Source organism: Schistocerca cancellata, chromosome 6, assembly GCF_023864275.1.
Source record: "Schistocerca cancellata isolate TAMUIC-IGC-003103 chromosome 6, iqSchCanc2.1, whole genome shotgun sequence".
Classification (NCBI taxonomy): Eukaryota; Metazoa; Arthropoda; class Insecta; order Orthoptera; family Acrididae; genus Schistocerca; species Schistocerca cancellata.
In genome coordinates this window covers 289,710,380-289,728,936 of record NC_064631.1, presented here as the reverse complement: position 1 = coordinate 289,728,936, position 18,557 = coordinate 289,710,380, and the positions used below count along the sequence as shown (strand labels likewise).

Here is an 18,557-nt window from a genome sequence, read left to right as displayed (position 1 = left end):
GTACACTGAAGCTTCTGTTTTAGGCTGTCCATCTGTGAAGCACGTTGTCCGCTGCAGTGACCCTTTAACGCAATATCAGACAGATCCAGTGTCGGGACGCTACAGTGTTGTTACACCACTCTGTGCTCCACAGCCTGGTGCTACTAGCGTTCCTTTACTGTACACTTTTGTGTGTAAGAACAGCTGTAGAGGTGGTATTGGCCGAAGGGCTCTTGCACTCGTCTTTACTCTGGAGGACGTCAGGTTTGTACTGTTAGATCATATATTGCAGATAATATTAACATAAGTAGAACAGATTGTTTATGTACACGTCACTCTGAGAAAAAAATTGCTTGTTACCAGTGGAGAAATCCTAGGGCGTCGTGTGTTGGAAGTGAGGGTGTGTAGCTGCCCTCGCAGAGACAAGGAGAAGCAGGAGAAGCAGTACCTGCGTAATCATTCGAGAGACCACTCTGAAGAAGTTCAATCAGAGACTAAAACTGCCATCCAACAGCTGATGCACGTCTCGAGAATTCAGGCACTGCAAGAAGTACCCCAGACCCAAGTTGCTGCTGAGCAGCAGAGAGATTCACCACAGGTACAGATATGTTGTGTGACGTTTCTAGCTGTCTAAAATCCTGCACTGAGTGTTATTTACAATAGGACATTTTGTATACTTGCAAATTACAGTTCCTGTTGTTACCTATTAAATTACCTAGCATCTTGCATATAGCGAGCATTTTCATTAGTTTCGGCTACATAACATGACAAGTGAAGTTTGGTGGCAGGAGGAACAAGACTTCTGGTCAGGTGACTACAGGGTTATAAACACAAAGTCAAATAGGGGTAATGCAGGAGTAGGTTTAATAATGAATAGGAAAATAGGAATGCGAGTAAGCTACTACAAACAGCATAGTGAACGCATTATTGTGGTCAAGATAGATACGAAGCCCACACCTACTACAGTAGCACAAGTTTATATGCCAACTAGCTCTGCAGATGACAAAGAAATTGAAGAAATGAATGATGAAATAAAAGAAATTATTCAGATAGTGAAGGGAGACGAAAATTTAATAGTCATGGGTGACTGGAATTCGAGTGTAGGAAAAGGGAGAGAAGGAAATGTAGTAGGTGAATATGGATTGGGGCTAAGAAATGAAAGTGGAAGCCGCCTGGTAGAATTTTGCACAGAGCACAACTTAATCATAGCTAACACTTGGTTTAAGAATCATGATAGAAGGTTGTATACATGGAAGGACCCTGGAGATACAAAAAGGTATCAGCTAGATTATATAATGGTAAGACAGAGATTTAGGAACCAGGTTTTAAATTGTAAGACATTTCCAGGGGCAGATGTGGACTCCGACCACAATTTATTGGTTATGAACTGTAGATTAAAACTGAAGAAACTGCAAAAAAGGTGGGAATTTAAGGAGATGGGACCTGGATAAATTGACTAAACCAGAGGTTGTACAGAGTTTCAGGGAGAGCATAAGGGAACAATTGACAGGAATGGGGGAAAGAAATACAGTAGAAGAAGAATGGGTAGCTTTGAGGAATGAAATAGTGAAGACACCAGATGATGAAGTAGGTAAAAAGACGAGGGCTAGTAGAAATCCTTGGGTAACAGAAGAAATATTGTATTTAATTGATGAAAGCAGAAAATATAAAAATGCAGTAAATGAAGCAGGCAAAAAGGAATACAAACGCCTCAAAAATGAGATCGACAGGAAGTGCAAAATGGCTAAGCAGGGATGGCTAGAGGACAAATGTAAGGATGTAGAGGCTTATCTCACTAGGGGTAAGATAGATACTGCCTACAGGAAAATTAAAGAGACCTTTGGAGATAAGAGAACCACTTGTCTGATCATCAAGAGCTCAGATGGAAACCCAGTTCTAAGCAAAGAAGGGAAAGCAGAAAGGTGGAAGGAGTATATAGAGGGTCTATACAAGGGCGATGTACTTGAGGACAATATTATGGAAATGGAAGAGGATGTAGATGAAGATGAAATGGGAGATAAGATACTGCGTGAAGAGTTTGACAGAGCACTGAAAGACCTGAGTCGAAACAAGGCCCCGGGAGTAGACAACATTCCATTGGAACTACTGACGGCCTTGGGAGAGCCAGTCCTGACAAAACTCTACCATCTGGTGAGCAAGATGTATGAAACAGGCGAAATACCCTCAGACTTCAAGAAGAATATAATAATTCCAATCCCAAAGAAAGCAGGTGTTGACAGTTGTGAAAATTACCGAACAATCAGTTTAATAAGCCACAGCTGCAAAATACTAACACGAATTCTTTACAGACGAATGGAAAAACTAGAAGAAGCCGACCTTGGGGAAGATCAGTTTGGATTCCGTAGAAACACTGGAACACGTGAGGCAATACTGATCTTACGACTTATCTTAGAAGAAAGATTAAGGAAAGGCAAACCTACGTTTCTAGCATTTGTAGACTTAGAGAGAGCTTTTGACAATGTTGACTGGAATACTCTCTTTCAAATTCTAAAGGTGGCAGGGGTAAAATACAGGGAGCGGAAGGCTATTTACAATTTGTACAGAAACCAGATGGCAGTTATAAGAGTCGAGGGACATGAAAGGGAAGCAGTGGTTGGGAAGGGAGTAAGACAGGGTTGTAGCCTCTCCCCGATGTTATTCAATCTGTGTATTGAGCAAGCAGTAAAGGAAACAAAAGAAAAATTCGGAGTAGGTATTAAAATCCATGGAGAAGAAATAAAAACTTTTGAGGTTCGCCGATGACATTGTAATTCTGTCAGAGACAGCAAAGGACTTGGAAGAGCAGTTGAACGGAATGGATGGTGTCTTGAAGGGAGGATATAAGATGAACATCAACAAAAGCAAAACGAGGATAATGGAATGTAGTCTAATTATGTCTGGTGATGTTGTGGGTATTAGATTAGGTAATGATACACTTAAAATAGTAAAGGAGTTTTGCTATTTGGGGAGCAAAATAACTGATGATGGTCGAAGTAGAGAGGATATAAAATGTAGACTGGCAATGGCAAGGAAAGCGTTTCTGAAGAAGAGAAATTTGTTAACATCAAGTGTAGATTTAAGTGTCAGGAAGTCATTTCTGAAAGTATTTGTATGGAGTGTAGCCACGTATAGAAGTGAAACATGGACGGTAAATAGTTTTTGACAAGAAGAGAATAGAAGCTTTCGAAATGTGGTGCTACAGAAGAATGCTGAAGATTAGATGGGTAGATCACATAACTAATGAGGAAGTATTGAATAGGACTGGGGAGAAGTTTGTGGCACAACTTGACCAGAAGAAGGGATCGGTTGGTAGGACATGTTCTGAGGCATCAATGGATCACCAATTTAGTATTGGAGGGCAGCGTGGAGGGTAAAAATCGTAGGGGGAGACCAAGAGATGAATACACTAAGCAGATCCAGAAGGATGTAGGTTGCAGTAGGTACTGGGAGATGAAGAAGCTTGCACAGGATAGAGTAGTGTGGAGAGCTGCATCAAACCAGTCTCAGGACTGAAGAACACAACAACAACAACAACAACAACAACAACAACATGCTTCAGTGCTGCATGGTGCTAATCTTACTTCCTCGTTGTTGTGTTTAAAGGTATCCTTATCATGGAAGAAAGACCTAGACTGTTGTTTCATGTGAAGCTAATTTCATATGCTGCTTTATAATAACATGTATATACAAATAATGGGACTACTAGAGGTTGTTATAGTTTGTGTTAACGAGTTCAACAACTGGATATTGCACCAATGTTTTCATTACTGCAATTTGTGTGAGAAGTGTTGAAGAGCATGATTTTTCAATGCACACCTTGCTTCCTGACATGCGAACTCCAAAAATTATACTTCGGAATACGCCTTTCCAAAGCATCTGCAAATTTAGGGACACTTTTAAATCACACGCCAAAATGCAAGACAGCAAAATGTATGGAATATGACGACTTCAGTTTAATCCAATAAGTTGGATGTGAGAGCTATCAGGAACAGAAATACTCAGTCACCTCAAAACACCACAAAGCCTAACATGTAATGTAATGCCCACTCTAACTATGTCACTATAATGTAGCCAGTTAACCACATGTGACAATGTTAACACTGTGATCCGTTTACAGTTGATAGAAATATAAAATAAAGTAATAGCCAAGAGACATCATTTCTTCTTGAACTCTGTCCTCATAAAAATTTATGTACAAATCAAAATTTTTTACGCTTGCTCATGAAATACCACTATTGGTAATGTATGTGAATGGTGAGGCATAATATATTGGCATGGAAAGAAATTGCCATTTGAAAGGTGAGAAAGCAGGTATGAAATGTCCTCCACATGGTGGTGCAATCTTTGGGGACATTTGAAACTATTTCCTCATAGGGGGCTTGCTGATGTGCCGCAAAATTCAAAACAGCTGCAGGCGTTCCCTCCTGGAAGTATACTGTGACAAAGTGCCTGCTGGGGAGTTGCAGTAGGAAATCCACTCCTGCAGAGTTTGATCCAAAGCCAGCAGCATACACACAGAGCCCTAGGACATTGAACAAGCAAAGATGATTGATTTTGACCTATTTTAGAGGATATGTTAGGTTTATTATACTTAAAGATTAGAAGAAAAGGCAGCACATTTTCCAACTTTCTACATTGCCCTTGCCCTGAGACTGTGTGTGTGTGTGTGTGTGTGTGTGTGTGTGTGTGTGTGTGTGTGTGTGTTTCTGTTTTACTATTTACTAGAAATGTTAGCACATCATGACTTACAAATAAATTAATTGTCATCTTCAATTGCAGGAGTGTGATAATACTGCGTTAAGAGCCAGTAGCCATATTATTGGCATGCAAAGGCAGCAGCAAGCTGAGCAACCTTGCATTTACCTTCCAGTATATCTATCCCATCAGAGAGAAATCAAGCGACAAGCCATAGCAATGCTGTGGAGAGATGCTGGTGAAAATCAGGTGCCCTTCTCAGAGTGTGACTCTATCTTGCGACAGGTGTACAAAGAAGACTACTGACAGTCGTCTTTTAGGTAAGAATGTAGCTACATAAGTAGGAAACTCTTTCAGTTGATGTATTTCACAGATGTACAAATTGTCAGTCCAGACTTTCAATTATTCTTGCAGTCCCACTTTCTATTACTAAAAGCGGTTGATATGGTTTAGCAAAGTAGGTAACCCAACAATTTCAACCACATCTGTCTCTTTGGTGTTCTGTTTCCGTGCAGAATTCCCCAAAGTGCTTTTTATGTAAACTGCAGTATATCCACATATTTTTTCGATCATACCCATGATGAAACAAGTTTACTATTACTAGTCAATGTTTATTTATCAGGGTGTATACAATCCGGGAGAAAACTGGGAAAAACCCGGGAATTTTTCATTGTTTTAGCTTTCAGTTAAATTTTTGTAATATTGACTGCAGAATTGATTCTCTAGCAAAGAATGTTATTGTATCCTGCTACTGGAGAATGATACTGCAGCAATAAAATATAAACGAGAGGGAAAAAATAAAACTTTAGTGGCAAAGGAAATGTGCAATTTACGACAACAAAACACCGTGCACGCACAAGCGTCTGCAGATAGCAAAAGTATGTCAAAGGCCGTAGGGCGCAGACTGTAATTCTTCATAACAATAAACTGCTTGCTATGAGCATGACGTCACAACTGTTCACATTAGGTTCGTTTGACCAGTTGCCAGCAGTCTGTTGCGCATGCGCATTTGACTCTCGTGTAAGCAGTACCTTCTCCCACTTCCCGCTACTTGAAGTTTGGCTGTTAGCTGTATCGGTAGTAGCAGCAAGCAGACAGATGCAAGTGAGAAAAATTTTTCTCGCGCGCCCTAGCTGCCAGATTCGTGCTTGAACAGAGTTGTCTGAGTTGTAGTGGGGAGGGGGTTAGTCTCCATGTGACCCGTGTTTACGTTAAGTGATTTCGCCGCTTCTCTTTGCGTACAGCTCCCACGTCAAATGAAAATAAAACGGATTTCTGTGGCCGGGAGCTATCAAGTGAATTAAAATACATTCACATAATTACGGAGGGCGAAAATATATTATTAATTTCAGTTTTCTGATTTCATTTTCTTTCCAAGTTAGTAGCAGTCAAGCATTAATCGCCTTGCAGAAGATTGAAGTTATTTTTGCAAGTTTGCTAAAGAAATTCCACTGAAGCAATCATTTTATTTGAAACGAAGTGTTTCATTCTACAGTGTTGGCTAGTTCCAACTGTTCGATGAATTTCAAGTGCACGTTATCATCTTCTGCCATGTATGGCATTATGCCATAATAAAGAACCAAACATGAGATTGTAGAGTACTGGTACTCCAAGAAAATTTACATCCCAAAAACCACACTGAATAGCTTAATATCAGATGGAACCTACTTCATTGTGAATCTGGAAAAAGCCAATTTGCACTTCAAGCCGAATTATGTATTTTAGTATGGTTTACGAAATTTCGATGCTCTTTGGAGTATCCTCTGATGCCCTGTTTCTTTTATGGTGTAATGTAAGCTCTCTTAGTGCTTTATACACACGAATATGCGGGCTTCCTACACCACTGCAGTTGCACACGCACAATAATCCATTTTCTGGCGCTCTCTGGCAACTGGTAAATCGAACCTATTTCTAACAGTATTGCGAACGGTGGTTAGAAAAGTGTTACTTTCAAAGTAAATTTCTTTTTACACAAGATGAATTATGTTACGTGTGAGAAAGTGGGATGGATATCTAAATCACAGAGCGTTCGAAACTGAACAGTTTGAGGACCAGCCACTTACAAGAATTTCGAGCCGAGGCATTTGTCATAATTTTAAATTTACTGGCACATTTGTGTGATGTATCTTAAAGTATAACACACGCAAAAAAGATCAATATTACATGTGAAAGCTTAGCTTCTATTGTAGCGTGTTAATCTTAGAGACCAATATTATATGTGAAAGCTTAGCTTTTCTTGTAGATATACGGTACTGTGTACATTAATGTAAACCGTTAACTGTTCCTCTTGTGTGTTCACGTTGTGTAACCAGTAATCTTGCTGTTGGCTGACTATAACACATGTCCTATGCTCTGAATAGCTGCTGTCATCGGCTGGCGAGATCTCGTGGCTTGAGATGTGACTCGCTTACAAAAAGACATCCCAACCTCGGTTGCAACGCTCCGGAAACTAACGCGCTGTGTTTGGTGCAATTCGAATTTATACTTTCATAATACGAATTTATGCAGTGTGTATGTTGCTGCAAATCAAAGGTCTTTCCAAAACTTCTTTCATTTTTTTTATTAAAAGTCTCTCCAAAACTTCTCTGCTCCGTCTTTTTTCCCGGGGTGTTCTATGCGATTATATAAAACGTTAACCATTCAAAGGATTGATAAGTTTTACAGTTCCGAGGGAAAATCTATGGAAACCCTACTGTCACTTAGCACAGAAAAAGTGTATTTTTGCCTGGGAAAAAGTATATTTTTTAAACGGGATATCCAGGAGAAATCCGGGTATAATCTGGGAATTTGTTTTCCTTGTGTTTCAGGGGTTTAAACCTTCATTATCAGGTGCATTTATATGTCTTAAGACGAAGTGTGTGTTGTGTTAAGCATTTGGGGTAACCTGTGGCACTGTCTCCAAAGGTCACAGGCTCCATTCTCTGTTGTAATACATCACATATAAACACTTACACTTTGTAGACAAAGATGGTGTCTGTCAACTACTAGGTACTAAACTACTAGGTGCTGTATGTTCTTTGCCCCAAAACAGTAACACAGAACACCCATGATGATGGAGATTTAGACCTTTGAAACTCGTTGTGTATGTAAATAAAAAATGACTGCTAACAGTAAATTTATTGTTTCATTTGATAATCAGTAACGGTCGTGGTAAAGCCTACTAAACTAAAATCTTTGACCATACCTTCATCAAAAAACAAAAGGGAGGACTCTTTTAAGTTTGATTTCACAGTTCTGGCTGCAGCTTTCACACCTGGTGGATGAATAATAGTATTGTAAGGTCTTTTCCTTACATTCCTTCTTGGAGGGTTCTTTGTCCATTTTGTTGATTTGTCTTTTCCAAAGTAGAAATTGTTATTTTCAAAACTCATTTGCCTATCATTAGCATCTGTCTCTGTATCACTTCAGTGTTCGAGTTCTTCACACTCCTCAGATGACTCTGAATCTACTTCATCATACATTTTTTTTGCTTCAACTTCTTCCAGCAATCTCTGTTTTTGTCTTTCGTTTTTGTTATGCATACGCATAATGTAGGTTGAGTTGTTACAGTACAATAGCAGAAAGGAGACTGACTCCAAGACTTTTATTTCACTTGTAAAGCATAATAGTGACTTTAATGTCCCAGAAACAGTGCCAGTACCTACCCACAACATTTAATGATTTTATTCAGTGAGACGTTTCCTCCTGTCTTAATGAAAAAGAAATTCCAGAGAAGCAGAATAACCTGTACTCATATATTTTTTTAATCAGATTCCTGTCAAAACTTATTCCTGACTAAAAGTAGAAGGGCAGTTTGTCTTTATGAACATTCATCCTTTCACTCTCATACGGCACCATTGATGCGCATCTTCACTAGTCACATTTAGTCTGTACACAGAACAAATTTTATGATAAGTATTGATGGCATTGAGATTTTTTTCACTGAACAGTGTGTTATGGAACTGATTTCACGTTTAGTGGAATTTTCTGTGGCAACAATTGTTTTGAATTGTTAGTGTAGACGAACAAGAAGCAAGAGTCTTTGACACTATCACAGCTCCAGGCATACTGATCTACTTTATCCTTTATATTATATGTATAAATGTACATTAGTGTAACTGGTGCGCCAGAAGGGTGCTATAAACATTCTGACTTGAGATGGCTAATTTGTGAATGTTGGTTGTGATCCTCTCTTCATGTGATTTTATGAAGTTATGCAAAGTATCAGCAAGAATTAGTAGAGGACTCTTGATGACATACAGGGGCAATCTAGGAGGTAATGACAATTAGACTTCAGCAAATGCAAGAAATCTGTGTGACAACAAAAAAATATCTCTTAACGATATTGAAGCTACTTCACCAACATAATCACCTGCATTATACAAGCATTGGTTATATTTTTTCTCGAACTTTAGAATTCCCCATGTCATAGTCTGCTTGTGCCAGCTCCTTAATCCAGTTGTTCATTGCATTCTTCACCATGCCATCACTTCCAAAACGTTTTCCATCCAGGAACACTCTAAACTCTGTGAAAAGGTGCCTTGTACAATTTAGTTTCTTACTTGATTCTTCAAACCATGTAAGTGAAGTAGCTGACATTCGAATCAAGTTTCGTCAGGCACATTAATTTGTCGCTTGCTGAACAATTCACACCAATTCATCAGATTTGTTTCATTCAGACTGTATCACCATAGGTGAAGACAGCCATACTCTCTACTATCTGTCAGCAGCCAATGAGATTAGTCTTCTTCCAAACAATTAGCCATTAGTAATGCTGGACAGTGATAATCGAAACAAGAGGCTAATGGAAAGTGCAGAGGATGTATTTGTTATAGTAGATAAGAAACTCAAAGCAACAGAGACAAAAACTGAAGCTTCATGTGAGACTGTTTTTGACAAGTCAGTTTAATAGGATTCTTCCATCAAACACCAGACTCGCCCCTGAATACATCTGGAAACTTGAGAAAATCTCAGTTTATTAATACACAATATATTTCCTAATCATGCTGTCATTGGAGGGGAATTTAATCATCCAACAATGTAATCTGAAATTCAAAAACCTCAAGATAAGAACTTGGGAGAAATGAGATCTGAATAGACTTAAGGATGGTATCGTTAGATCGAGATGCGTGGAATTAAAAAACATATCAACAGTTAATGAACAACACCAGAAATGTAGAAGAAAGAGGGGGGGGGGGGGGTTGAAGAAAGAAGAGTGTCATTGAAATGCAACATCCTACGAGCAGCAAACGAAGTAGTTGGGAGACAGAAGACAAATCATAAAAAAGAATGGCTTACAGAAAGCATAATAACAAAAATAAATTTAAGATGTCACTAAGATCAGAGACAATATAGAGCATTGAGGAATGAAATAGACTGAGTCAAAAAGGACTAAACAACATTTCTTGGAGGACCAATGCAAAGAGGTGAATGAAATGATCGAGGTAGAAAAGCTGGAATCTGCCTAGAAATCAATTAAACAGTTTTTTGGAAGCAGACAAATAAAATGTAGTGGAATCCAGAATGAAGATGGAATAATATTATATGAGCAGAAAGACATACTAGAAGGGTGGAAACAATACCTTGAAAAATTGTATGCAGGAAATAATGAAAACTTGGAACATCGGAAGTTCACTAAGGCTTTTTGCGGATGATGCTGTGGTATATTGAGAGGTTGTAACAATGGAAAATTGTACTGAAATGCAGGAGTATCTGCAGCAAATTGACGCATGGCGCAGGGAATGGCAATTGAATCTCAATGTAGACAAGTGTAATGTGCTGCGAATACATAGAAAGAAAGATCCCTTATCATTTAGCTACAATATAGCAGGCCAGCAACTGGAAGCAGTTAATTCCATAAATTATCTGGGAGTAGGCATTAGGAGTGATTTAAAATGGAATGATCATATAAAGTTGATCATCGGGAAAGCAGATGCCAGAGTGAGATTCATTGGGAGAATCCTAAGGAAATGCAATCCGAAAACAAAGGAAGTGGGTTATTGTACACTTGTTCGCTCACTGCTTGAATATTGCTCACCAGTGTGGGATCCATACCAGATAGGGTTGATAGAAGAGATAGAGAAGATCCAACGGAGAGCAGCGCGCTTCGTTACAGGATCATTTAGTAATCGCGAAAGCGTTACAGAGATGATAGGTAAACTCCAGTGGAAGACTCTGAAGGAGAGATGCTCAGTAGCTCGGTACGGGCTTTTGTTGAAGTTTCGAGAACATACCTTCACCGAGGAGTCAAGCAGTATATTGCTCCCTCCTTCGTATACCTCGCGAAGAGACCATGAGAATAAAATCAGAGAGATTAGAGCCCACACAGAGGTGTACTGGCAATCTTTCTTTCCATGAACAATACGAGACTGGAATAGAAGGGAGAACCAATAGAGGTACTCAAGGTACCCTCTGCCACACACCGTCAGGTGGCTTGGAGAGTATGGATGTAGATGTAGATGTAGAGAATGCTGAGGAGATCAGTCTGTAAGAAGAGGGAGACTGTATGTTGTGCATTGAGTTCAACCTTGCAGTCAGGCAGCGTTCCATCTCATACAAGTTATATACGAAACAGGAGAGCTCCCGACAGGCTTTCAAAAATGTTCTGCAGACTGATGTGAACAGTGTGGGACCCTCAGTTTGGTAACATGTTTGAAAGATTTTTGACCTGTATTATTTTAAGGTGGATAGAAGGCAGGATAGATGCAATGATCACAGATGACCAGTTTGGCTGTAGAAGAGGTATAGGTACATGAGAACATGAGAAGCAATACTCAGCTTAAAGACCAAAGATGGGTCTAGACACACACATTGCCTTCATCAACTTATAAAAGCATTCAACGGGGTAGACTGGTGATAGCTTTTTAAGGTGTTGAGAGAGACTGGCAAAGCATGACAGAAGAGTAATGCAGAGACTGTATAGAGAAGATGTGACTGTGATAAGATGTAAGAACATCAAGCTGCCACTATCAGACAGGGTGTATGACAAGGCTGCTCACTCTCTCCTGTCTTGTTCAGTAAATACATCCAGAGAGCAATAGGTGAAGTTAGGTGAAGACTAGGAGACATACGAGGAATTAAAGTTCATGGAAGGAAAATAGACAAGCCGAGAATTGCTGATGATACCACAGTGTTAAGTGAAGATACAGAATAGTTAGAAGCGATGCTGGTGCAGATGAAACCAACCTCAGATCTTCCCATAATATGAAAATTAATAAAGGTAAAACAAAAATCTTAGTGGTGTGCAGACAAAACACTGTTACCCCATGCTCACCTAACAATGAGCAACTGTGACCTTCGAATCTTGTGTGTACCAAGGGAGTAAAATTACATCAGATGGAAGGTCAAGGAAGGATATCGTAAGCCAGATCCACCAGGCAAAAGCTGCTTTTAACAAGAGAAGAAAGCTTTTCATGTCCATCAGCACAGACAAATATCTCAGGAAAAACTTCATGAAGATGTTTTTTTGTGGTGTGCTGCTGTACAGAAGTGAAACATGGACAGTCTGAGGAGCAGAAAAACACAAAACAACAGTGTTCGAGATGTGGTGCTGCAGCAGAATGCTCGAGATTTCCTGGGTAGACAAGACATCAAACAAAGAGGTGCTCCACAGAGTCGAGGAAGAGAAGCCTCGTTTCCTGAAGCTAATTTCATATGGAAGGTGGGTCGACCATCTGCTAAGACATTATAGCATCACTAAAAGTATCATTGAAGGGACAGCGGAAGGAAAAAATAAAAGAGGCAGACCCAGACAAGACTACATCAACCAGATCAAGGACTGCTCTCAAGGGGAAGGCCGAAGACAGAAATGAATGGCAAACTGCTGTTGACAAACCTGGTGGTTGAACGCCTATGAAGAAGAAGGAGAAGAAGAGGTGAGCATGACAAAACATGCAACAAAACAGTGCTAAATGCTTTCTCTGCGAACTTAAAGCAGTTGGTTCAACAAAAAGGAGGCCTGGTCTCTCTGAAGAGGCCCACATTGAAAGTGATATCAGTGACCATGAGACAGTTGCATTACGTTTCTCGGCAAACTGGCCCAAAAAAGTATAAAATGCAGGAAAGCATAGGAAACACATCAAGTGAAAATGAGTAAACTAAACTTAATACTGTTCAAAATATGAAATTAAATTAATTTAAATTTTGCTTATTTAAAAAATCTGAAAATTGTTTTTGTTTCTTTCTAACGGCAATTAGCTCTACTTGTCTCTTCACAGCACACAAAGCATCAAATGCGTTAATATCACCTGATGCACAACCAGTGTACTGCCTCAAAATGTTAATAGGTTACTTAGCTTCTGTACAGCTTGGCATAACTGGTACTTGGTCATCATCATCATCATCCTCACCAACCACTTCTCTCACCACTTCTTCAAAATGTTTGGTAATGGTACTATCTAATGTTGGCACCTCAGAAATGGTGATTGAAGCATCAACACTGATATACTCTTGAAACGTAGACAATATGCCTGTCACAGAAAAATGTGTTTGGTCAGACAAATCTTCTTTCAGTGATTCCTGTGTGTGTGTGTGTGTGTGTGTGTGTGTGTGTGTGTGTTTTCTTTTTTTTTTTTTTAAATGCTGCTTTCATGAAACAGTTTGAAATATTTAAAGGATTCACATCCATTCATGCTTTGGCTACATAATGCATAGCGTTCAAAAGTGATACGGTCATAAGTTTGGGTCCATGTCATTATTTTGCATAAATACAGCCTTCTGGACAAGCATTTTTCTGTATTTACATGTAAATGAATGGATGATTCCCAGATCTAATTGTTGAAGCTCACTCACACAATTAGGAGGAAGGAACACAAAGTTTATATGTCTGAGCTGAGGATTGTCAGTGTATGCTGGACATTGGTCTAGTAGCATCATTATTGTCCTGTTTTTTTCCTCCATGCATGATGGATGTCAAGAAGGAACTGGCAATTGATTCATTGCTGTTGGATTCATAATTAGTGGACAGAATTCTCAAATTTTTTAAATGCCTCAGATTTTTAAATTTACGAAGGAGGTAATGTTTTAGACCTATCAGTGGTGACCATAAGTAAAATGGTTATCCTATGCTTACCCAGTTAACACTGTGGCATTTCTCACCTTTAAAACATATGGTCTTATTTGATAATATGTTATAAAAAGAAGGCCAGTTTCATCAACATTAAAAATATTTTTTGGGTCATAATCCTTAAAGACATTTTGCAGTTCTTTTTTCCATTGGCTCACAGTTCCATTATCAGCAGTTAAGTCTTTCACCATACAGTTGGTTGTAAATAACATTATGACGAGTTTTAAATCGATTGATCCAGCCATTCGATGCTGTATTGATCCAGCCATTCGATGCTGTGAAGTTGGTGATCCGCATTCTTGCAACAAACTGTAGTGCCTTTTCTCTCATTATATTGCCACCAAGTGGAATTTCCAGTGCTCTCGTGCTAATGAGCCAATCTACAATGAGTTTACCCGAATGATCATATGCTGATGGCTGAATGTATTTACACTTTTTTGCCATGGAACCAGACTGTGTATCATTGGCTTCGATCTTGGACCGATTTCTCAGTCGTGTTCGAGGTGGAAGTGGAAAGCCGTAGGTTCTTCACTAATTGAACGCATGATCCAACATGTGAATCCACATGTTCTAGTATCATTTTTTCTTCCACAGAGGACATTTGCTGTCTTTTTTGGTCATTTCACTCGTAGGTACTGATTAAGCTATTTCAGAAAGTGATTTTTACACTAGTGTTTGTTTGCTTATTATTACCAGTACTGTACTGCTTTTTTCAGGATAATTGTTAGAATTAAATCTCCCTTGTTGCGTTCAAAGAAGCAGTACAATGGCGCATTTTGTTTCAGAATTCATAATTAAATATGCAGTAATCATTTTTAGTTTTTAAGGAGTGGAAGACTTTTTGCCTAGTTCTTTTTGTGACATTGTTGTGATTCGGAACATCTGTCAACTGTCTTCTGTTTTCAGTTGTGGCATCTAAAATGATGTGGCGGAATGACTCTAGTAGCATCCTTCATTCTATTCATGGCATTGTGTTAAAACAACTTTATTTTAATTTCACAGTCATTTATACAAGTAAACACTGCTTTCGGAGATGACTGTCTCTCTAATGGGCTTTCATGAAGTGGTTCCACTTAAAACACGCTAATCTGTTGTAAATGTGCAGTTTTAGGTTGGTATGATCTGATGTCAGATGTAAACATTCCTCCTCAAGATGCTCTGTAACACGACAATTTCTGCCCTCTTTCTCACACAGGACATCTTTGTTGGCAACAATCTGTAGATTTCATGGTTATTGTTTTCTGTTTATGAAGACTGCCAACTTAAGTGTTTTAACCAATGCAGTATTATGTTAAAAGTTTTATTTACCAGAATTTTATAATGATTATCAATAATAAGTCTCACATTAGAACACGACTATCTTTTTAACGTGGTTTCAGGAAAGACTTTTGCTTCCTTTACATCATTGAACATTATCGGAACGAAAAAGGAAACCCATGCATGTGTTAGGTCTCCCATTATGGAAATGGCTGTATTCAAAAAATGGTGTTTATTTGCATAAATGGCTGTGAAAATAAATTAAAGCTGTTGTAGTACAACACAATGAGCAGAAGGAAGGTTGCTACTAGGATCATTATCATCACATTGTGATCATCATTAAGGCAGTGACCCAACGTACTTTCTCCCCCCTCTCTGAACACCGTGAACCTATAATGTAGACGGCCGTGACCCCAACATGCCAACAATGAAAATCTTGGTTACCAGGCTAATGCTACTTTAGATGATCAATAACTTATGCATATAGTCTGTTTTTCCTGCTTTGGGTTGGGTTGTTTGGGGGAAGAGACCAAACTGCGAGGTCATCGGTCTCATCGAATTAGGGAAGGACGAGGAAGGAAGTCGGCTGTGCCCTTTCAAAGGAACCATCCCGGCATTTGCCTGGAGCGATTTAGGGAAATCACAGAAAACCTAAATCAGGATGGCCGGACGCGGGATTGAACCGTCCTCCCGAATGCGAGTCCAGTGTGCTAACCACTGCGTCACCTCGCTTGGTTTCCTGCTTTGTTCCCAGGCTGACTTTGCAGGAGCACTTCTTGCAGAAATCTGTTTGAAAATCAATGTTAAAGGCTGTGATAACACCAAGGAAAATGTAAATTGTGAGAAATGTTGTAACATGGAATCATTAATGATAGGAAAGCATTCTGTTGGGACCGACAAAAATGAATGTAAAATGTGGTAACGTAAAAGCAGTGTTTGACTGTAAATAGGTAGTAGCAGTACCTTAAGGGGGGACGTACATGAAAATGACCAAATTTGTGAAAAAAATTTTATTGGCTCTTCATTTACTACATGGTATTGAAATTTCAATTACCAAATATTACGTTCCAATTCCGCTTCTAAGGGGGAAAAAAATAATAATTTGTAATAGCTTGCACAGGGCGACGCCCCCCCATCTTGGTCTTCATCCTCTCGTATATCTATTTATACTGCGTTTTTTTCCAGTTTTGTGCAGTCACAATGCAGGGAACGTTTGTGTACTACATCAAGAAGGCTGTGGAATAATATCTCTGCCGCTGGTTTTATATTCTTTGATTTATAGCGTTTGTTTACGAGTGTTTGTTTGGAATACATTTTTACGAAAGTTGTAAGTAGACTTGTTATTATATTTTGCAGCATGCCGCGTTCTAGTAAGGTGTTTAAAAAGGTTAGAAAGTGTCAAGCTTCTCGATGTAGTAAAGACAACTTGAAAACCAGCCCCATAATAACAAATGGAAACGATACTTCAACCAAGAAAGCGAGTGCTTCGAGAAGGAAAATTGACAGCTGTCAATCACTTGATGATTGTGGCTCAGACACTCAAGCTACTAGTGGTTTTAGGCTTATTGATTTGAAAATACTATCTGATATTATATCATCTGCTTGTGTATGTGCTGACTGTGGTGCAAAAAGTTTGAGATTATATGACGAAGAAAACAGAATTGGAATAGTGTGTATGTTGCATCTTACTTGTGAAAGCTGTCATTCAGACACTGCTTTTAGAACTTCGGCATCAAGTAACCGGATATATGAAGCAAATATGCGTTTAATATATGGCATGAGATGTTTGGGCATAGGCAGGGAAGGTACCAGACTGTTTTGTGGGATCATGAACATGCCACAACCAAGTGCTAGGTACACCACTGGAAATAAAACACTGCTAAGTGCTCTTCAAGAGGAAGTGGAAGAAAACTTGAAGTCCTCTGCAAAGGAAGCTGTGAAGATGAATAGTGAACTAAAGACAGAAGCAGATAACACGCCAGACACCGATTTGTGTGTGTCATGTGATGGAACGTGGATGAAGCGTGGACATACATCACTGTATGGAGTATCATCTGTCATTAGTGTTGATACTGGAAAAATTCTTGACGTTCAGGTAATGAGCAAATATTGCTATAGCTGTGTACTCGGAAAGAGAGCTGGTGAAGTGGAAGAAAATAAGTGGCAGGTTGAACACAAGAAAGTGTGCTGTAGAAATTATTCTGGTTCTAGTGGTGGAATGGAACCTGCAGCTATGAAACTTATGTTCCATCGAAGTGTGGAAAAGTACGGTGTTAGATACACAAAATACCTTGGTGATGGTGACTCCAGCTCCTTCAAAACTGTTTTGGAAAGTGAACCTTATGGTCCCCATTGTGCTATAGAAAAGTTGGAATGTGTTGGACATGTGCAAAAACGAATGGGAGGCAGACTTTTAAAATTGAAACGTGAATTGAAGGGCAGGAAACTTGAGGATGGAAAACTTTTAGGTGGTCCCAACAGACTCACAGACAAAGAAATTCATTCTTTACAAGTGTACTATGGCAAGGCAATAAGGGACAACAGTGGAAATTTGAATAACATGCAGAAGGCTGTGTGGTCTATTTATTTTCATAAACTATCCACAGATGACAAACCTGTACATAATTTGTGTGACATATCGTGGTGCAAATTCAAGCAGGCTGAGCGTGATGGCATGAACTATTCACACAAGCACAGTTTACCTGTGGCTGTTTTAAGTGCTATAAAACCAACATTTAGGTGTTTAGCAGAGCCAGACCTCCTACGAAAGTGTGTGCATGGAAAGACACAAAACCCTAATGAAAGTTACAACTCACTGATTTGGAAACGTTGCCCAAAAACAACATTTGTTTCAACAATTATTGTTGAAATTGCTGCATATGATGCTTGTTTAGTTTTTAACAATGGTAATCTTGGAAGAATAAAAACTCTACAGAGGCTAGGATTTCATCCAGGAGCTTTCACCTATTCAATATTGAAGGACATCGATGACAAAAGAGTTGCTGCGGCTGATATTACAGCCAATAAAATTGAACAGCAGGTTAACCAAAGAAGACAAGCAAAGAAGAGACTGCTTGCAGATGAAGAGGAGTATGCATATGGCTTGCACTAGTTCACACAGAGACGGTAAGACCTAATACAAACACTATCAAATCATTGATTCAGTTTTCCCGTAACTTACATTTTTATAACTTTATGTACCTTTTTCTCAAAAACCACAAAAGGTAGAGAAGTGAAATTTGGTATATGACTAGTCAGTACTATAGTGAAAAATTCTGTGGAAGGAATTTTCATTTAATAAAATAGTAAGGTATTTATGGTAGAAAATATTCCTTAAATTTGATATATTATTTTTCAGGGAAATTGGGAGACCCGTAAAAACTGAACAAAAGAAGATATAAAAATTCTGCTCCACAGAGTTTTGTAATTATTTGGTATGAAAGTGTGTACAAAAATTCATTAACATTGCTCTCACAGTTTTCTCAAAAAAGGAACATTTGTAATTACATTGTTGAAAAAAAATTAATTGTTAATAATTAAAGATGTAAAAGGTCAATAAAAATGAAAATTTAGGTTCATATGC

The 18,557-nt window shown here is 38.8% G+C and overlaps 1 protein-coding gene across 2 annotated transcripts in view; it reads left to right on the top strand.

Moving 5' to 3' along the window:
- LOC126191591 (tumor protein p73-like) overlaps positions 1–18,557 on the top strand; it is a 100,378-nt gene that overhangs the window by 65,361 nt on the left and 16,460 nt on the right. For both annotated transcript variants that reach the window (XM_049932537.1, XM_049932536.1), the window contains exons 6-8: positions 24–243; positions 343–577; positions 4,759–4,994. In XM_049932537.1, coding sequence (XP_049788494.1) covers positions 24–243; positions 343–577; positions 4,759–4,980 — 677 coding nt within the window. In that variant the 3' untranslated portion in view covers positions 4,981–4,994. The remainder of the gene's footprint in view (positions 1–23; positions 244–342; positions 578–4,758; positions 4,995–18,557) is intronic.